Source organism: Geotrypetes seraphini, chromosome 3 (genome assembly GCF_902459505.1).
Source record: "Geotrypetes seraphini chromosome 3, aGeoSer1.1, whole genome shotgun sequence".
Classification (NCBI taxonomy): domain Eukaryota; kingdom Metazoa; phylum Chordata; class Amphibia; order Gymnophiona; family Dermophiidae; genus Geotrypetes; species Geotrypetes seraphini.
The window spans coordinates 219,814,242-219,836,812 of record NC_047086.1 but is presented as its reverse complement, the minus strand read 5'-3'; the positions used below and the strand labels follow the sequence as shown (position 1 = coordinate 219,836,812).

Here is a 22,571-nt window from a genome sequence, read left to right as displayed (position 1 = left end):
AACAGTTTTACAGGGAGATCTTCTGCCTTAGGAAGTAGGCAAGTTGGACTTCAATTCTTCTGACAGACCACTGGCCAGACAATCCAAGGCCAGGTAACTTCTGCTACCCTTGACATGCCGGCACAGACATCTGGTGGAGGAACAGTTTGGCCCCAAACCTAGGCACTCCTCCATGGAGCCACGCAGCCTGCGCTCGACCCACTAGCAGGACAAACCTGGGGTATGCAAGTTCCCAAGGGTACAGTCCATGAGCCCTGATCTGAAGGGCAGGCTGTCCCAAGGGTGTACTGACAGGTAGTGAATCCCCTGGAAATAGACTTTTCCAAAGGTCTGTGATCTCCCGCCGTCAGAGCTGTCCCTGCAGGGAACCTCCACAGCATGAGGGCGAAAATCACGAAAGAAAAGACTGAAATTACACAAAATAAAACAGGAACAGAAAAGACAAGCTCCTACAACCTGGCTTGTAGAAAGGAAAACTGAATCCTGAGGGGGCAGTGCTGAGGTGAGACAGGTGGAGCTCAAGTCTCTGGGAATTTGAGGCTTCCACAAAGTCCTGGCGGGTATATGGAATTAACTCAATCGTCCCAGAATAAAGTGGGATTGTACAAGAAATAGGTGTCCCACATGAGGCTCACAAAATCTGGGGTGAAGCCTTGGACTGGTGATCTCGAGGACCCTGGCAGGGACCCCCTACCCAGTCCTCCTAGGCTCCGCAGCCACCACACATCTGCACTGGGGCAATGCACTTTCAGAGAGCTCTAGAAACCTTCTGCGGATCCCAACCCTGGAGGACTCAGAGGAGGCTGAGCCCAAGGTTCCCGCCCTCCACCTTGCTGTACACGGGACATGGACATTCATCATAAACCTGGAATGATATAGGGGTAAAAAGATCTAAGGAGTCCATCCCTGTTGATTTTAATCAAAATCCAGGAATTTTGAGGCAGATGGAGGCTTTAGAGAGAAAAAAAAAAGACTTTAAAATCCAAGATGGCCACCACCAGGAAAATCGTGCCAAAAATGGTCCATGGAGATCTCTCCCTGATAGATAAAAAACAGAGGAAAAGGGGTTTTAGAGGAGGGGGACCTAGGCTCTGGGAGTAGAAACCCTAAAAATAAACTTTTAAAGACTGTCCTCTCTCCCCCCACCTTCATTCTCCCCTTAGGCTATAATAGCCTTACTCACTGTGCCATGAGGTGCCTTCCTGCTCCAGCATAGGAACTCAGCTGGAACAAATGGAGAACGGATCTGCCTCACAGATTCGCTAGATGAACCTGGTCTTCAGGTTGCCAGTCAAACCGAGGTCGGACTGAGCCTCAACCTCCAAAAAACCTCATCGCGGAGGACCACACAGCCAGCCCACTATTAATCTCAGACAAGCCAAGGAGGCATCCAAGCTACCTGAGCTCAAGCTCCTGACTAAATCAAGGATGCGAGCAGCTATGCAGAAGACAGCTCCTGAGCTATAAAAAAAAAAAAAAATAGCTGGCTGGTTAGCTAGGTGTCCCTGAGGGGATGATTTCACTAACAGCAGACTTTCACACCACAAGTCTGCATCTTCTCCCAGATAGAGGTACCAACAAGTGAAAACCTTTGGGCACTGAACCTCCAAACAAATACTAAGAAAAAATATACCCAAAAATAAAAAACTGCAGAGCAGATCATAAATATCTCTGAGCAACTTACTTTCAGAAAACAAACTGAGGGGGCAGGAGCAGCTTCCTGGGAAGGAGGTAGAGTTGAAGACATGATTGACAGTTTTCTGCAAGCAACTTGCTGGTTCAAATACAAGCCCCTATTGTTCAGGACTACTAGATATATTGCACTAGAATCACCAGGCCTTTCTCCAGCCCTTTCTAAAGGAAAGCCAGGTTCAGCAGAACCGGTGCCGTGACCAGGTCATCCCTCTTCTGTGCACACCAGTCCTAGAAGCACTTCCAGGCCTTCACACAGGTGGCCAAGGTTGCCTGCTTCTTGGATTTAGAAAGTGGCAATCACCACTTCGAATAGCTTTTGCATGATAATGCTGCACACTCAAGAGTCATGCCGAAAGACCAAAGTTCTCCGGATCCTCCAGGGTGACTAGGCCCTGTGAGACTAACCCTGGCTGATAGGGTAGTCTGAGACTCTGATTCCTCTTTAGACAGCCAGATCTTGTTTGTTTGTTTATTTTATTTATATACCACTTATGTCCAGGTACTTTATCATGTTTCCCTATCTGTCACTGGCATGTCCTTCAACTTCATTCTATATTCCAGGACCAACCTTGCATTGCCTATTCTCGGACCAAGAATGTGGCGAACCATGTAGTTCGCTCTAGATTTTCATCAGAGATCAGGAGTTTTACTAACAATGAACATCAGAAAAAATGTAGTACCAGATGTGGCATTTGCAAAAATATCATTCAGGGGAGCGAATGGATTCATCCACAGACTCAAAAATCTATGCTTTGAAATCCACCATTTCATGCAACTATCATGGGTTATATACATCATAATCTGTCTGTGCCACCTTGCATATGAGGGGCGGACACAAAGGACCATAAGAACTCGTCTTATAGAACATAGGAGTAGGATCAATACTCAATCTTTAAGCTCTCCTATGGTTCCCCATTGTGTTCAACACCATCATTCTTTTGTAGATCTACGTTGGGGCATTATAGAATAGGTTCCTGAGAACTATGAAGGAGATAAAATCTCCTATTTACAACGCAGGGAACAATATTGGATTTTTGAATTCCAATCTGTACAACTATCAGGATTAAATGAGTTTATCGAATGGCACTGTACCATTTGAATGACATTCCCAACAAGCACAGTTCCTTACCGTAACAGGTGTTATCCAGGGACAGCAGGCAGATAATCTCGACGTGTGGGTGATGTCATCGATGGAGCCCTGTCGCAGACAGCTTTTCAAGCAAACTTGATTGAAGATCTCAAATTTGCTAGTGCTGCACCCGCTCAGCTAGAGGGCGCATCTCCTCAACGTGGTCTTCAGTTCAGATAGCTAGCAAAGAAGCCAACCCGGGGAGGTGGGAGGGTTGCGAGAATATCTGCACATCTCGACCAGTGCTTCGCACGAGGCCGGGCGGAGGGAGAAGTCCGCCTCGATGGAACCGGCGAGGAATCACTCGAGGACAAGCATCGAGACTGATGCAACTTGCCTCAAGAGTCCCTGGCGCAATGCTCAGGCTGGTCCGCAATGAGCGAGGTCGAGGCAGGGGCAAGTTGGACCAAAGCCGAGGAGATCTGCGAGGTTAAAATAGCCTTAAGCATATCCTCGAACATCTGCACGGAGACCATAGGATTCGGACGAACCAGTGCTCCACTGCACTCCAACGAGGGCGACCTCGATGTAGAGTATTCCCTTAAAGTGGAGGCATGCTTGGGAGTAGGTCTCTTCGAGGCCGGCAGGACTACGCTCGCTGCCTGGGTGGCCAGAGACTCCGAGGAAGGCTTCTTCGGTAGCTGAGCTGAACCTGAAAGAGGAAGAGGAGACTTACCCGAAGCCGTCTTCGAAGCCGGGGTCCCCGAGGTCTTCGAAGCCGGGGTCCCCGAGGACTTCAAGGCAGAGATTTGCCCGGGACCGAGGTCTTCAAGGTCGACGTCGAGACCGAGACCGGGGTCGAGGTGTTACCAGCTTCCATGGTGAAGAGGTCAACGCTGATGAAGAGCCTGAGGCTGAAGGGTGGCACAACGAGGACAGAAGTCCAAGGGGTGATCGACACTGAGGCAAAGGATACACACGAGATAACCCGACCGCACTGCGTGCACTTCTTAAACCCAGTGAGAGGCCAGGACATAAGGCAAAACGAGGGGGCCGTGGTGCAGGCGAGGCCGAGCGGCCACAAAAAGACCAGGACATCCCAGTCACGGAGAACCAAAAACAAAAAAAGTTGGAGTTTTTTTTGGTATTAAAAAAGAAAACAATAAAGTGCAGAGCACAGTGACTTCTGACTCGAAAACAAGAAAAGAAGCCACGGTGCAAGAAAGGCACAGGATCGCAGAGAAGAGAGACAGGGCTTTCTGGCTCCGCGGAAAACTAAGAACTGAAGACCACATTGAGGAGACGCGCCCTCTAGCTGAGCGGGAAGGCACACGCATGCGTGGTGCAGCACTAGCACTAGCAAACTTGAGATCTTCAATCAAGTTTGCTTGAAAAGCTGTCCGCGACGGGGCTCCATGGATGACGTCACCCACATGTCAAGAATATGCTGCCTGCTTGTCCTGGGATAATCATCGTTCTGGTATGTTGTAGTTTTTTCGGGTTTTCAATCTTTCCCGGCATCATTTTACGTCTTACTGACGTCGTTATGTCAGAAGCCTTGCAGTTAAATGCTTAGAGACGTTCTCCTTTGGATAGCGCCATCTTCATTCCGGACTTTTCATCCTTTGGCTGGTATTGAGAGCATAGCACAACTTCACAGCTGATTCCTGAGGAAGGAGGGTTTTTCCCTTTGAAACGGAGCCCCGTTGGATAGGTCAACTTTAAGCTGGTTATTCTACATTTTCGACTTACTGAGAAGCTAAGTACTCTTTTTTCGCTCCTGTTTATTCTTGAGCCAGCCCGGTTGATTTTGGACGCCATTTACCCCCGAATGGGGGATAGAGACATGCGAACCATTCCACTGTATTTTATTGATTTCTTTGGTTTATTTCTCACATTTTTTCACTTAGCACTTTTGTGCATTAGTTAAATTTAGTTGGGTAACCCAGGGATGTTTCACAAGTAAATACCCTTGTGGGTTTTGATTGTGACAGCTGGTGCTTTAAGGACTTGTTCCTATATGCAGGCTGTGAGACTGAGGGTATCCCACTTACAATCATTTATTAGCAGTAGGTCGGTCTGGTTGGTTTGCTTGTCTCTGTCCTCCATTTTGTTCTTTTGGGTTGGGGGAACTTTTTGGTTTTGACTCCCTATCTGTCCTGGCAGGCTCAAACTCTATCTAGTTTACCTGGAGCAATGGGGTGATTAAGTGACTTGCCCAGGGACACAAGGAGCAATGAGGGATTTGAGCTCACAACCTCAGGATGTTAAGGCTGTAGCTCTAACCACTGCACCACACACACACCAGACGCCTCAGGCTGTCCGGTGCAACAAGAACAACCAGCCCCAGATGTGACATTCTTATAAGAACATAAGAATTGCTGCTGCTGGATGAAAAGTGGTCCATTGTGCCCAGCAGTCCGCTCACGCAGCGGCCCTCCGGTCAAAGACCAGCACCCTGAGACTAGGCCTACCTGCGTGCGTTCCAGTTCAGCAGGAACTTGTCTAACTTTGTCTTGAATCCCTGGAGGGTGGGTTTCTCCTATGACAGACTCCGGAAAAGCGTTCGTTTTCTACCACTCTCTAGGTGAAGAAGAACTTCTTTACGTTCATATGGAATCTATCCCCTTTCAATTTTAGAGAGTTCCCTCTCGTTCTCCCTACCTTGGAGAGGATGAATAACCTGTCTTTATCTACTAAGTCTATTCCCTTCAGTACCTTGAATGTTTCGATCATGTCCCCTTTCAATCTCCTCTGTTCAAGGGAGAAGAGGCCGAGTTTCTCTAATCTTTCGCTGTACGGCAACCCCTCCAGCCCCTTAACCATTTTAGTCGCTCTTCTCTGGACCCTTTCGAGTAGTACCGTGTCTTTCTTCATGTATGGCGACCAGTGCTGGACGCAGTACTCTAGGTGAGGGCGCACCATGGCCCGGTACAGCAGCATAACAACCCCCTTCTTCGAAGGACTCTGCCTATCATGGGCCACAGAGAAAACATATAAAGGAGCCCTATCTGCAGCCACTGTTGCACCAGGACGTCCAGACCAGTGCTTCCTAGCTTGTATCTTCAGCTGAAAACAATGCCGCTTTCTTATTGGTCACCAATGCTATCAGATTGAACTTCGGGTACCCCTACCAACTCACAATACTATTGAATGCTTCCTGAGATAGAGTTCATTCTCCAGAGTCTGTCCACTCCCACTACATGTGCCGCTGAGCGTGCCAACAGGTGGATCTCCACCCACAGAATCAGCATTTGGGCCTCAACCGTATAGGAACACTCTTGCTGTCTACGTGAACACTGACATAAGCTACTGCCACTGCATTGTTCGAGAAAACTTTTACATCCTTATCCTACAGTGAGCTTCTGAGCACCTGCAGCGCCAGACAGATGGCTCTCAGCTCCAACCAGTTGATGGATAACTTCCTCTGTGAGATGGACCAACGTCCCTGTGAAGGAGTCTGGGACTGGTTTTCCTGAGTTTTAAATTAAGTTTTCTCTTTAATAAAATGCTGAATTATGTTTAGTTGCAGATCTAACTTATCTCATGTTCTAGCCTGCCTGCACTGGGTGTTTTAGCTTCTTATGATTATCTCATCATACACAATATTGTATTCCGCCCTCCTAGACATGTAACAGAAAGACTGCAGGGCTTAGATAAGTGACCTGCTAGTGACCTACTAGTGTGAGCTTAAGACCAATGATTGTTAAGAAAAGTAACACCTGAGAAGTTCTTTCTAGAATTCAGTTGTATAGCCAGAAAAGTGTATAAATATCTCTGTAACTTCCCGGTTTCGGGACTTCTGAAGTTGCCAGCTTGGGGGCTCAGGGATCCGTATATGCTGAATAAAATATACCTGTCGCTTTCTTCAAGTCTTTAAGTTTTGTGGCTGACCAAAGTGACCTTTCACCTGCACCAGGCGACCACTACAATGAGCTCCCCAGGCATAAAGGCTGGCTTCCGTTGTCAGAATCGCCCAAGTGGAGATGCAGAGCGGCACTCCCCAGGATAAATATTGTGGTTCCAGCCACCAGTTCATACTGCAACATGCTTCTATTGGTCTAAGGCTGGGGCATTTACAACACATCCATTTGTGGGGACCAGAAGGATAAGAGCGAGTGCTGGAGAGGACATAAATGTGCTTTCGCCCAGAGGAACATGTCTATAGTTGCCACCATTGACCCCTGCACCTGCATGTAATGCCAAGCTGTCAGTGCTTCACTCTGCAGTCTTCCGGAAAAAAAAACATTTTCCTTTCTTGTTGAAACAGACGCCCAGATACTCCAGGAATTGAATAGGCTCCAAGTGGATTTTTTTGGAAGTTTATGACCCATCCAAGACTCTGCAAAAACCGAACTATGCACTGCACTGCTGTCCTTCCTTCAAATTCAGACAGAGCTTGTATCAGCCAATCATCCAATTATGGATGTACTTATATCCCCTCCTTGCATAGGTGTGCTCTTACTACAACCATTATTTTGGTGAAAGTGTGCAGTGCCATGGCCAGCCCAAATGGAAGTGCTGAGAACTGAACTGCTGCTCCAGAATGTGGAACCTCAAGAACTTCCTATAACCAGGAAAAATGGGGACATGTAGCTAGACCTATGTAAAATCCAGCGAGGCAAGAAATTCCCCCAGCGCCACAAAGGCAATGATCAACCTCAGCATTTCCATGAGGACGCGTGGTATCTTGAGGGCAGCACTGACAGACTTCATATCCAGTATCAGCCTCCAGTCTTCTGATTCTCTTTTGGGCACAATAAATATATAAATACCACTACGACAAAACTCCTATGGTTTGGTCCTAAACTAGATCAATTGCCTTCTTCACTGTTGTTAAATTCTGGTGATGCTTGATTGAATTTTCATCAAAAATTGGGGGGGGGGGGCTGGGGAGCTACCGGAGGGTGCTTGGAGAGAGAGGATTTTACCTGCACTGCAACAGCTAGAGCAACATTCTGTTTGTTTGCCTGAACTTTTTCTCCTGCCTGTGGGACTGTTCCCGATTTGGGCAGGCATTAGGTAAGCGGCCAGTGACATCATCGGGGTCCACCCTCTCCATGTGAAAAACTGCTGCAGCTGAGAAAGAACTGAGAGTTACCGAGGCTGCTTGGAGAGAGAAGAGACTTTTACCTGCACTGCAACAGCTAGAGCAACTTTCTGTTTGTTTGCCTGAACTTTTCTCCTGCCTGTGGTACTGTTCCCAATTTGGTCAGGCATTGGGGGAGGCAGCTAGTGACATCATTGGGTCCGCCCCCTCCAATGTGAAAACTGCTGCAGCTGCAAGGAGTGGCCAAAGGGGAATGCCCTAAGGGTGCATGCCTTACCCCTTGGAAGCCACGAGTCAGGAGGTGTTGAGAGGGTATACCATCTTTGGGTAAGATCTAAAAAAAATTTTGTGTGTGTGTGTGTGTGAATATATTAATGGGTAAAAGAAAAGCTAAACCCAAAAGCTCCACCCCTGCCGCAGCCGTCCCTATGGACCGTCATCTAATACCAGTGACTACCTCACAAGTTAACCAAGAGTATGCTTCCATTTCGAGGGCATCGTTAAGTCCCCTTGAAAGGACCCCCACCTCTTCCACAATTATCCGATGTTGGGGGGACTAAAGTAGCCCCAGTGAAACTTCTGAGGAACCCCGAAAGTCAATAACTGTATCCAAATTACAACATATGTCATTACCTAAAGCATTAACTTTATTGGATTCAAGTGATGATAATTGGTATACCTCAGAGGATCCAAATGAAAAGATTTGTGATCATTAAATAAGAGTGCGGAAGGGCTATTAAAATCAGTTGTTAAACAATCTTCAGATTTTTCAGTCGAAGTTGTAAAGAAGCTTGAAAGTGTGGATTCCAACTTAGATTTGGTAGATAGAAGATTAATGTTGGTTGAAACACATACATCCACGCTGCAGCAAGTTTCGACTTCTGCAGTTAAGGATGCCTGTGTAATTCATTCTAAACTGGAAATTAAGTCACGATCAAAAAAATCTCCGATTTGTTAATTTTCCCATGACTCACTTAATATCGCCAGAGATTTTATTACGAAAATATTTGAAAAAGCTCAGAATCTTTTTCTATACAAAATTGTTACTATATACCACAGAAAAAAAAAAAAAGTAACATCAGATCAGGGAACAGATCTTTTAGTTTCTACTGAATTTGATTTAACTCATTTTCTTGAAGATTCCCAAGATGTTATTAAAACTAGGGCTACTCTTTTGATGACTTGTTTAAGTGAATTATATAAAAAAACTACTTATGAAATTATATTTTAAAAATAAAAACAAAAATCTGTGGTGATACTGTATTGATATTCCCTGATGTGGCTAGAGCTATCCAAATGCGAAGGAAGGAATTTCTTCAGTTAAAACCTAGGGTTTTAGCCCTAGCCACTAGTTTTTTCTAAAATTCTCTTGTAAATGTTTAATTAAACTACAAGAGAAGGAATTTATTTTTTGGGATTCCACACAGCTTCAGCAATTTTTAAATTTTCGGGAACAAGAGAAAGATAAAGTAAAATAGTTATCAACTGATCTTTAAAAGGAGTCCGAGAATAAGAAGTGAAGCACTAGAATGATGTAACTTGGGGGAATATTTCTATTTTCTTATGTTGGATTTATTTATTTTTTAATTATACCTGTATCTTTTCTCAAGATTAATATCTTATTTTCTTTAATTGTACTTGAACTTATTAAGGTGGTTCCCCCAAATTAATGTGGGCTAGAAAGATTTGTGTTAGATATTTATGATATTTTTTCCTTTTATTTTGATGTATATCTTTATCCTTTATATAATAATAATAATATAATATATTCTTTTATACCGCTATTACCCAAGAGTTCTAGGCAGTTTACACCATGAAATACATACATATAAAATCAGGAGTAAAAGTTAGTAAAGTAATTACAATGTTAAAAAGACCTAATTATGTGATAAATTTGTCAAACAAAGCAGAATTTACTAATTTTTGAAAGGAACAGTAAGACATGGCTTGATGAAAACATTCATCGAGCCAACATTGTAGTTTGCCTGCCTGAAACGCTAAGGTCCTTTCAAAAAAAGGTCTTATATCTGACACCAATTGGCTTAGGATAGGTAAATAAGCTGGAGCTTCTTGTAATCCTTGATGGTCTATAAAATTTAAAGTGAGGTGACAAATAAATTGGAGACTCTCCTGAAATCAGTTTAAAACAAATACAAGAAAACTTAAATAATATTCTTGCTTCCAACGCTAGCCAATGCAATAATCGATAATATGGACTAATGTCGTTCTTCTTCAGACCAAATATCAATCGAACTACTGTTCTTTAAGAATTGTATGAAAACTTTGATAAATAAAAAAATAAAAATTGGGGGGGGGGGGAGTTCTGGATTCCATTCTTTTTTTATCAAATCAAATCAATAATATAATGAAAACATGTTTTTTCAGTCTTCGGATGGGGAGAAGGGTTTGTCATTTGTTTCATCAACATTTTGTTGTTTTGGTTCAGGCAATTATATTAGCTCATTTGGATTATTTAAATTCTCTTTATATCAGCTTAAGTAAGTGTAACATGAAAAGGCTGCAACTTATTCAAAACACTGATATTTGGTAAGAGTAAATATGATCACGTTACTCTTTGTTGAAAGCCTTGCACTGGTTTCCGGTTTAATGGAGAGTCCAACTCAAATGTGCCAGCATAACATTTAAAATTCTATATGGGATTTTTTTTCCCCATTTACTGCTCTTTCATTTAATTCTCAACAGCCTCTACTCCAGGGGAATTCATAAATATAAACTAGCCTTCCCTTCTATTAAGAGAATTAAAGCTTTAGGCAAGATCTGTTGATCTTTTGCCGATGGAGGCACGTGTAAAGTTTAAGTTTGGTTTTTTTTGCTTTAAGGTACTATTCAGTCTAGCCCCTAACATTGACCTTTTCTCTTTCTCAGCCAACAGACATAAGAGAAGCTCACATTTGAACTTTGTTTCCCCTCCAGTTAGAGGATGTAAACTCAAAATAAATCAACACCTTTTCTCACATCAGGCAGCACTACGATCTAGAACAATTGCTTAAGCCTACTACTTATGGGGAATTTAGGAAATGCCTAAAAACATATCTGTTCCTGAAGTATCTAGGCAGCTGACCCACACAACTCTTTCTCCACAATAACTGATCCCTAGAGCTGTTAATCACTAGCTTTTAACTCTGTTAAGTTCACTCATTCTGTACCATCTTTTAATCATTGTAAACCGCATAGAACTTCACAGTCCTGCGGTATATAAACTATTATTATTATTTTGTTTTCACTTTTGCAAAATTTTGGTCCTCGGCTTGGCAACTAAGCTTCAATGCCAAAAAGTGTAAGGTCATGCACCTTGACAGCAGAAATCCGTGCAGAACTTACACCCTAAATGGTGAGACCTTAGCTAGGACTGCAGCAGAACAAGACTTAGGAGTGATCATTAGTGAAGACATGAAAACTGCCAATCAAGTGGAGAAAGCTTCATCAAAGGCTAGACAAATGATGGGTTGTATCCGTAGAAGTTTCGTCAGCCGGAAGCCCGAAGTCATAATGCCGTTGTACAGATCCATGGTGAGACCTCATCTGGAATATTGTGTACAATTCTGGAGGCCACATTACCAAAAGAATGTGCTGAGAGCTGAATCGGTTCAGCGAATGGCCACCAGGATGGTCTCAGGACTCAAGGATCTCCCGTATGAGGAAAGGCTGAGTAAATTGCAGCTATACTCACTCGAGGAACGTAAAGAGAGGGGAGACATGATTGAGACGTTCAAATATATCACAGGCCTTATCGAGGTGGAAGATGATATCTTTTTTCTTAAAGGACCCACGGCCACAAGAGGGCATCCACTGAAAATCAGGGGCTGGAAATTTCATGGCGACACCAGGAAGTATTTCTTCACCGAAAGGGTGGTTGATCATTGGACTGATCTTCCACTGCAGGTAATTGAGGCCAGCAGCGTGCCAGATTTTAAGAAAAAATGTGATAGGCATGTGGGATCTCTTAGGGGAAGAAGTTAGGGGGGTGGGTCATTAGAGTGAGCAGACTCGATGGGCCGTGGCCCTTTTCTGCCGTCATTTTCTATGTTTCTATGTTTCTGATCTTCCTGCTGAAGTTAGACTTCTTCCTTCTTTATTAACTTTTCGGAAAACTTTAAAAACTCATCTATTTTAGAAATTTTTAACTGACTCTTCAACATAAATAAGGATTATAAATGATGATACCTGTACTTTATATCTTGCTTTCCTTGTCCTATTATTTAATCTTTTGTAAACCAATTCGAGCCCCATCATCAGGATGAATCAGTATATAAGACCAAGGATTGGATTGGAGTATCTGCCAAGCCTGACTCTCTCTCTGTTTTTTCAAATAACTTGTATGAATTCTTGTATGCATTGTTTTACGATTGAAAATGAATAAAGATAAAAAAAAAAAAAAGTTGTCAAGCCCTTTTCCAAAGAGCAGTTGACCCTATTTGACAAAATAGAGCAAGAAACATCGTTATTCACATTGTCAAATGTGACTCGGACAAGAGGTCATGGACTGAAACTAAGGGGCACCAGGCCCAGGATAAATATTAGGAAGTTCTGTTTCGCACAACGAGTGGTGGACGCTTGGAACGCTCTCCCTGAGGAGGTCGTGAAGGAGACCAGCATTCTGGGATTCAAGAGCAAGTTGGATGCACACCTTCTTGCAAATCACATTGGGGGATACGAGTAAACAAGGTTTCTCAGCAGGGAACACCTAGCTTGGCCTCCGCGGGTGCGGGTCGCCGGACTGGATGGACCTAGAGTCTGATCCGGCGAAGCCATTTCTTATGTTCTTAAAAAGCAAATGTCTCTGTGTAACTTTAGAGGCTGAATCTCCCCACCTACTGTCTTGATCCAAAGCATTTTACAGATGGAAATACTTGCAGCATACGCAGAAACTTTGCTCAGGACCCTGAAAAGATCATACAAAACATCTGCCAAATAATCCATTCTCAACATAAAAGACTGGGGAGCCACATTGGCATCCTTTGCCAGAGCACAACATAACCTCAAAACCCAAGCAAGTGTGATGACGCTGCTGCCTTCAACCCCAATGCCGCAGCCTCCAATTGCCTCTCACGGACAAAATCCAGCCTGCGGTCCTGTACACCACTTCCCATTCACAGGAGATAGGGGTACACTTGGTAACCTGCGGCAACCAGGGAAGGAAAAAAATTATGTTCTTACTTGTTAATTTTCTTTCCCTTAGACGCAGCAGATGAATCCAGAGACCAATGGGATAGGCTCACATCTACCAGCAGGCGGAGATAGAGAAACTGATTAACAGGTGGTCCTATTGGCTGGCACTCCTCCTGTTTATCTAGTATAGCTCCTTGCCCAAGCATCCGTAACCATCAATAGGCATAGCATGTAAAAAACTTCTTTCCCATAACAAATCTCAAAATGCAATAATACAGGAAAACAACCTGCCATAATAACAAACTGCGAAAGTTGCAAAAGAAAAAAACCGAGAGACAATATCCAGAAAGGGTGGGGCTCTGGATTCATCTGCTGCGTCTAAGGGAAAGAAAATTAACAGGTAAGAACATAATTTTTCCTTCCCTAGCAACAGCAGCAGATGAATCCAGAGACCAATGGGATGTAGCAAAGCAATCCTCAATCTGGGTGGGAAGCAAACGCCGCCTCCGCAACAACCGAAGCACAAAACGCCCCTACCGCATGCACCCCCTACATCCAAGCAGAAATGCGGAGAGAAAGCACTCCCGGAAGACCAATTAGACGCGAGACAAATCTCCTCCAAGGAAAAAAACCTCTGGGGCCGAGCCCAAGAAGTAGCCATCGCTCCGGCGGAATGGTCATGAAGTTCTTTCGCCACCCGCTTCCCTGCCAGCAAGCAAGCATAAAGAATGTCCTCCTGGACCCATTGAGCGATGGAGGCTCCGGATGCCGCCATACGTTTGAGGCGGCCCTTGAAGAATACAAAAAGGAGATATAAACAACTAAAAGTCGTTAGAAACCGAGCTCGCAGAGAACGCTACGTACGTATCAAAAAATGCAGTGAATAAAAGCACTGCTCCCAATTTCTCCTCCCAGGAAGAAGGAAGGAAAAGCGAGCATGACATAAAAGAAAGGATGACACCCCCCTAGAAAGAAATAGTGGTACCATCCGAACTGATACCCCATATTTCGGAAATCAGAAATAGGAATCCCCGTTGAACAAGGCCTGCAACATAGAAAACTGCAGAGCTGAAGCCATGGCCACAAGAAACCCCATGTTCAACGGCACAGCCCTTTAGAGTCCCAAAAGACAAGGCTGAAATGAAGCCTTCGGTAAACTGAGAAGAAGTACGTGAAGATTGTACTTCAAACCGGGCTTTCTAAGAGGCGCATGAATATACCGCACTCTGTTTAGGAACTGAACTACATGAAGCTGAGAAGTAAGCGAAGAGCAATATACCTAGCCCATGTAACAAGCCAAGAATGGCACTAGAAGCTGAACGCTAAGCCCTGGGCAATACACTTGTGCCAAAAAGGAACTCTGGAGTGGTTCAAACGTTAAGAAGCACCCAAGAAAGGAAAGACCTCCAAAAGGAAGCAGAAGCCACAGGAGAAGACGTCCGTAGCACCTGGAGAAGAGAAGAAACAACCTGCTTCGCATAACCCTTACACATCAGCCAAGATTTTTCAAAAAACTAGGTCGTCATACTAAAGTAGTACAAATATCCATGTTGATCGGACCCTAGGCGAGCAAAGCCGGAGATACCAGGAAACTCCTTAGTCCGGCAGTCAAAAGACTCATCAAATCCGCATAGTAAGGATGGCGCCGCCAATCCAGAGATTCTACAAATACTGTGCCCAGAAAGTGAGCTCGCGATGGCAAATCCAAGCCATCACCAGCCAGCGGAAAACACCGAAAAAGAGAAGGCAGAGGTGAGAAAGGAGCCATGCAGCTACCCCCTCTAACTCCCACTCCCTGGGCCCGCCGAAGAAGCTAGGAAGCTTAGAATTGAGAGACGAGGCCATGAGGTCTAGGTCAAGGAGATCTCATGTCCATAAAAGGAGCTAGAACGCCTGAGCCACAAATCTCAATATCCAGGATGCAGAAGATTACACTATTACTAACATGCACACTTTCCAGAGCGTACACAGCGCTGTACACAGTAACATACAAGAAATGGGCCATGCTCAGATTCCACGGAGAGAAAGTCTATCCAAACTTTTATCCTGATCCAGAAAAGGATCTGCCAACAGAAGACGAAGATGAGAGTCCACCCATTGAAGCAGACCAACTTCACCTGCCAACTGAGTACAACACCTACTGCCCAAGCTATAGAGAAATACTCCCATCCTAATACTGACCAAAAGGAACCTTAGCGGCAATCCGGAAGAATGATCTGAAGCTCCAGAAAGGTAACCTGACCCTGCTCAAGAGTAGAAGAATGAACAAGTACTGAGTCGCCTCTGAAGACCAGACTCCTGGAGCTGAGGATGGAAGCCACCGAGCCCCCCAACCCGACAGCCCGGGATGGTCGGTGGTCATGAGCTAGTTCAGCAAAGACCGAGGCATGCCTTGAAAGAGAAATCGTGCTGAGCCACCAAATCATACAGAGCGCTGCAGGAGGAACATATCAAATAATTGGAGCCCTGAGCTACCGGGAACCACCGGAACAAAAGCGACTGCTGTAGCGTAAGAAGGGGGAAAGCAAGCTCGAAGTTCCCAGTGGAGTCAGCAATTGGATCCCAGAAACTGTACAGAATCCCATACTCTTGGTCATGGTAAGCGAAGAAGAATACCAATCTGAGACCGAGACTCCACGCCCAAGTCTCCCGGAAAGAAACACATGTCTCTCCTATATGAATAAAAACATTACCCCAATATACCTATAATAGTACAGGAGAAAAGAGCGCTGTGCAAATTCGAAGATGCACGTGTAAAGAACTGAGGAAAAAATACCACCCTTTTCGTGTCAGTCAAATGGCCCGACTGGAAGTCGTCCGAATCAAGCAGGCAGTCAAGAAGAAATTAGATGAATCGCCTGGTAGCACCAAAACGGTACCACTGCCCCACATCACCTAAAACATTCGTGAAGCCTTGGGTAGGCGAAATGGCATGTGCCAAAACCGAAAGTGCTGCTCCAAGAGAGGCAGGCAAACCAAGTGCCGATTCGGAGTCCATAGAGAAAATGTAAATATCCTCCCAGGTTGTCTGCAGAAATGTGTAACCCAGAGAAACTAATTCAGCAGATATGGGATCCAGCCTGCTCCAATGCCCCCATCTCGGGCACCATGAAGTAAGTGCAACAACATCCCTTAGTTCCCGAAGAACTACAAGAACTGTCCTGAGGACTAGTAACACTGAAAAGGAAAACACAAAACATAGAGACTCCAAGAACGAACTGGAAACCTGAGGAGGATGCAAAGATGAAGCGCAGAAGGTCAGGGAATGGCAGGATGAGACTGCAGGATCTGCAAGAAGATTCTCCTAGGAAAAATCAAGTTTCACAATGTAAAGAGGAATATACTGGAACCATGAAAACAGTACTAACCCCATGCAACATGAGCAAAATATCTATGTCCTTTAAAGTAAATACGTACTAGACTCAATCAAGATGCTGCATCTACCGCCCTGTGGAAAACAACAGCATCCTTACAGGTATCAGACAAAGCTCACATCGCTAATGAGAGCTTCAGGGATGAGGCTAACAGCCACAAAGCGCGTTATCCTCCGCGGGTTTGATAGAATAGGTAACTGGCTCCTTGTTAAAAGGAGCTATAAAGCCCTTCCTGTCTGGTCGGGGGGCCCGTCTAGCATGTGCCATGAGAAAATGGTGACAGGAGGAAACCAGCGTGATAAGCATGGAAATCTGAAGTCCAGGCCCCCTCAGAAATAGAGAAAGAAGAGTCCTGGCCGCAGGAATATGCGCAGTGTCATTATGCCCATAGAGACAGTCCGAACTTGGAAACTGTTTGCACTACCTTTAGGCATATATATCCTGTGCCACTACTAGACACATGCAGCTCAGCACAGAGGCCCAAATAAGGACAGTCACCAACAGACAAAGGCTCAATCTGCAGGGACCCCAAGAGAGACAATGAGATACCTGTGTGTAATACAGGGCACTATCTTACTGCTGATCTCACCGTGCCGTGAGTTGCCATATGTCGCCCCAGTCCGGAGACAAACCGAGACTGGGTGACCTAGCACAGGTCAGAGTCTCTCTGGTAAACCCCTTGAGTGCTAACCTCAGAGTCCGATTAAACAAGCAGCTTCCTGCAAGGGAGTACAGCTGGAACACAGACATAGACATATAAATCTGCCCAAGCTTGTCCCAAAGTTAATGAAACACATACAACTTGTCTGAACTGGAAAGGAGAAAAGCCCCGGCATACCCTGACCAAAGTCAGCTGGAAAACAAACTATCGGAATGCTGCAGCTCTCCTGCCATCGCCGGAGACCCAAGCGCACGCCGGATTCCTCACTGACACGTGGCCGCTGCATCAACGCTCCTAGAAACATAGTTGGATTCAAGCCCCGCAAAATTTACCCTGCCGCGGCTTGCATAGAAAATAAAATCAGACTCAGGGAATAACCAGAAGAACGGCCCACAGCGCCGGAAAAAACATGTCCCATCTCATGCTGCTATAAACCGGCACCTGCACAATCAGCTGCACATGGCCGTGACAAACACCGATGAAAGAGAGCCTCAGAATAAACAGGACTACTGCTGCACTGAAACCCAACAATGAGAACAAGTACGAGCATGAAATCGCATCGCTACTGCCGCGCTGTAACCAACAAGGAAATCAAGCGCGTGCATGCAAAGGGCGGGAAGTCCCGGCTACCCTCCACGGATTTCTAGTCATAAAACTTAGCCTCAATAAAATATCCATACCTTAAATGTACGATGACCGAACCCACAGTACTAAGACTCCCAAACAGAACCTGAAGTTCAAACAACCGTAAAAGCCAGACATACTCACAGCTTGCTGCTAGGGCCGGATGAAGCCAGTTTGCAGCAAAAGCATGGCAAAATGTAACAACTGTGGTCTCTTTTTTTTTTTTTTTTTTACAGAGAAGGGAAAGAAGAAAAATATTGAGACCCAGTCAGACCCTCTATCACTGGAGGGAGGGGTGAGGCAGGGACAAGGGGGGGCCCAAGTGTAACCTCTAAAGCCGGCACCGATCAGCCGGACACCCCTGTCTCACTGAAGAGAAAATCTCAACAGGAGAAATAGCACTGCCAGCTCACTGAAGAGAAATCTCAACAGGAGAAACAGAATGGCAGTCTCACTGAAGAGAAACCTCAACAGGAGAAAATAAAGTTCCAGCCACAGCCAGAATTCAGGAGCTAGTTGAATAGCGACTTTTTCCTGCTGGGAGATACATTACATTACATTACAGATTTCTATTCCGCTTGTGCCTTGCGGTTCTAAGCGGATTACAAATTAGGAGACTGTACAATTTCAGGAATATTACAGTACATAGAATCAGGAATGTATCAAGTTACAATTGTTAGTCTGGAAGTTTCCAGGAGAAATTTAGAGCACATAGTAGATAAATAGTAGGTTGTTGAAGTGAGTTGTACAATGTTTAGGTATAGTTATGGTGGTGGTGTTCGTGTGTATATTTTCTAGTGCTATGTTGAGGTTAAGATGATGGAAAGTATTTTTTGAAGAGATGAGTCTTGATTTCTTTTCGAATTCTTTTATGTCTATTGAATTGATCAGTAGATTGGAAATGGTAGTGTCAATTTTTGCTGCCTGTGTAGCTAAAAGGCTGTCGTATAGTTTCTTGCGTCGTGTACCTTTGAGAGGAGGGTAAGCGAATAGGTTTTGAGTTCTCCTTAATCTGTGTGAGAGATTACGGTGTAGTCTTTTGTTTAGGTAGCTGGGTGCTGTTCCGTGTGTTACTTTGTATAGTAGACAGTAGAATTTGAACTGGGATCTTGCTTTTATTGGTAGCCAGTGTGAGTCAAGGTAAGCATTGGTGATGTGGTCAAATTTGCTGAGGGAGTAGATGAGTCTGAGGGCCGTGTTCTGAACAGTCTGTAATTGTTTTATCATGTAGTTTGGGCATGATAGGTATAGGCTGTTGCAGTAATCTACTATGCTTAGTACTAGGGATTGTACTACTATCTTGTATTGATCTTTGATGAAGAATTTTCTTATTTTTCTTAGGTTACGCATTGTGAAAAAATGCTCTTTGGATGATTTTGTGGATTTGGGTCTGCATTGTGCAATTTCTGTCTAGTTGAATTCCTAGGATCTTGAGTGTGCTTTGCATTGGGTACTTGATTGTGTTTAATTCCAGTTCTGTGCATGAAGGTTTTTTTTCCTTCTCTAATAGTAGGAATTTAGTTTTTTCCGAGTTCACATGACTTGACATCCATTTTTCTACCGTTTCCATTATTATTTTCAGGTGGTTTTGTGGATTAAGGGGTCTTGTATGTTGAAGGGGATGAGGATTGTTATATCATCCGCATAGCTGAATGATATTGTGTTTAGGGCGTCTAGGGTATTGCCGAGGGATGCTATGAAGAGGTTGAATAATATAGGAGATAATGGTGATCCTTGTGGTACTCCACATGGGTTTGACCATGGGTCGGATAGATGCTCTTTTGACTTGACTCTGTATGTTCGAGTTTTAAGGAAGCCTTGGAAACCCGTTGTGAACATTACCAGAGATTCCTATTGCGTCTAATGTCTGGAGTAGTGTGGGTGGTCAACTAGGTCAAATGCAGCAGAGAGATCAAGTTGAATGAGAAGTAGTTTGTTTCCCTTTGCTAAGGTGTTGTCGGGCTGTGTCTAATAGTGATATCAGTAGAGTTTCTGTGCTATGGTTAGATCTGAATCCAGATTGGATGGATGCAGTATGTGATGGTCTTCAAGGAAATTGGAGAGATATTGTGCGACTAGGCCTTCTGTTAGTTTGATATATAGTGGGATTGAGGCGATTGGTCTGTAGTTTGTAGGATTGTCCTATAGGACCTTTGGGATCTTTAGGATAGGAGTAATTATGATTTCTCCTAGTTCCGGTGGGAAATGACCTTCCCTTAGTGTAGTTTGAAGCCATAGTGAAGATAGAGAATACTAGATAAACAGGAGGAGTGCCAGCCAATAGGACCACCTGTTAATCAGTTTCTCTATCTCCTCCGCCTGCTGGTAGAATGTGAGCTATCCCATTGGTCTCTGGAATTCATCTGCTTGCTGTTGCTAGGGGAATTAACTTTTGCGGAATAAACATCAGATAAAATTCAGCGTCCATCAAGTAAAGTTTTGCCATAGCCTTAGCCACCCAAAGGGGCCCCTCCAGGACCTCCCAATTGTCTGTCAGCATCTTAGTAATTGCCTGTCAGCATCTTAGTAATGTCCAGATGGGATGGAAAGCATATGGTCCGAGTCTTAGTGCTACTTAAGTGAGCACTGGGCAGTAGAGATATGTGGAGGCTTTATCTTTAATTCTTGGAGAGACTCAGTAATAATTTCCAAAGCACTGTGGACTTAAACAGTCTGTGCACAGTTGGGTCATCTCCGAAATCCAGGGCTACCATCTGGTTGGAGCCTGGCCCTCCCAGGCGCAAGACAAAATCTTCTAGTACTGAGAACCCAGACTGGGAAAGTAAAGGCATAGATACATACTCCACTTCATCCCAGTCCTCTTCTGACTGTACCCCCATATTTTGTGCATGGCTCTGCTGTGGAGAAACTGTGCTCTTAGAGGGAAGAACCCCTGGTGCTACCACTGCTGAAACCCCTGAGGGGTCACTGCGACCACTGTAATTTAAGTGTACATCTTTCATCACACTTATAAATTCTAATCTAGAGCAAAAAGCCGGACCAGGACACCCAGAGGGCCCTTGCTGAAGGTTGTGTGCCACTCTGAGGTTTCTCAGCAGATGAGGGGCTGCACTTCCGTCGGGGGGACACTTACACCATTCCTCAGCTCCAATCAGGATTTCTGACCTGGAACTCAAGTCCAATCTGGAACCCCATACCACCAGAGGGACTCGAGAAGGCTAAGCCATTTGGCTCCCACACTGCCCCCCCCCCCAACACACACACACACGCACATGGGATGCAAATGGTCATTGGCCAGCCATCCAGCACACATCTGGAAAGGAATCCTGAAGTATTCTAGATTGTAGAAGCCCAATCGAAACCGATTTTGAGCCAAAGCAAAATGTTTTGAGGCAAATAGAGGCTTTTATTCTAAAATTGAGAAATCCCAAAATGTTAGCGCCAAAAATGGTCTGAGGGAGTTAAATAAGGAGTCAAATTCAGGGGATATGATTTTAGAGGTAGAAGACCCTAGCCCAAGAAACCTCTAAAAGCTACTTTTAGAGACCTCCCTCCCAATTTCTCTCACAGACTGTTAAAGTCAGTATTCACTGTGCCATGGAGGTGCTGGGAGCTGCTTAGGCTGAAATTGCTGCCACAGAACTTCTGCCTCAGACAAGCCTGGAAACCTGGATATCTTGCTTCTTCAGACTGCTTCTCAGTCCTACCAGCCAGACTGAGACCTCAAACCCCCATCTGAATGTGTGAGAGGGGGCACAGTCAATACCCAATGATGGTGAAAAACCACCACAGGGACACTCAGCCTGCACTCAAGCTCTCTGCGAACAAAAACTGGAGCAAGCTCACTCCCAAGGGAACGGTCCCCAAGTTCCTGGATTGTTAATACAGGTTGGCCAAGCAGGTGCCCCTTGGCTAAAGACTACTGCCCTCAGAGTGTGTTCTCTTGCAAACAGAGATGTCTCGTAACTGTGATCCTCTGCAGCACCAAAAAGCCTCATGACAGGATTTTAAAAAATGAAATTAAAAGGAAAAATAAACATGAACAGAACAGACAGGCTTCTACCCATCTCGCGTAGTAGAATTGAGTAAAACTTGAGCGAGTTATCAGGATAAGCCCAGAGAGAGGCGAGGTGGAGCAAAAATTGTAAATGAGGCTCTCTACATACCAGATCTCGCTAATCAGAGATACACAACCTCAAGGTTCAAGCAACGTTGTGCCTTATTGCACTAGAAATAATCTTATTAGAAACATACATAGAAGCAAATGCTACAAGTATACAGGTTCTCCAAGAATTAAACGCCCCAATAAGGCTTAAATATATATGCAGCTACCAAGGAAGAGAGAGAATGCTTTCCAACTTAAGATTGCTGTTATGTTAAGGGTCACAAATTCAAGTGATTTTATGTGTTGCCAAGACTCCACTGAAGTATACACCTCTACTAAACAATTTTGAAGCACACACTAATATTTTCCCTTTCTTTCCTTCTCCCTCTCCCACTATAGGCACGTATAGAAACCTAAGAAGACTATTTGTATCAAGCACTAGAAACTTACCCATCTCAGTTGCCTCCTCCACATGATTTGTGCACAACAGATTTAAGGTCTTCATGGACTGAAAAGAACCACTTGCAGCTGCACATGGGAAGTGATAGAATCGCAAACATCCCTTCGAGTGGCACTGAATGGTAGCACCCATTCGTTTACAGTATTCACATTTCTATCATAAAGCAGAGATAACGAATTTAGTAGCTGCTACCATTTGGGTTTTTAAGGACAAAAAGAGAATCCAAGAGATCTGCATGTAAAATTACGATGAACAAAAGACAAAGAAAGGTACTGCTAGACAAATGCACAAGATGCAGGCAAAGTTTATTTTAACCAAACCAAATAATTTGTTGCATACAAACCAAACCACTTTATGCAAGATACATGTGAAGACGGAATACTGGGCTAGATGGACTATTGCATCTGACTCAGTAAGGCTATTTCTTATGTTCTTATGTAGT

General features: G+C 44.5%; 1 protein-coding gene across 1 annotated transcript in view; it reads right to left on the bottom strand.

Moving 5' to 3' along the window:
* Positions 1-22,571, bottom strand: part of LOC117357250 (histone-lysine N-methyltransferase 2D-like) — a 468,534-nt gene that overhangs the window by 445,456 nt on the left and 507 nt on the right. Inside the window, 1 exon segment of the mRNA XM_033937621.1 lies at positions 22,120-22,282. Within this exon segment, the coding sequence (XP_033793512.1) occupies positions 22,120-22,282 (163 nt within the window).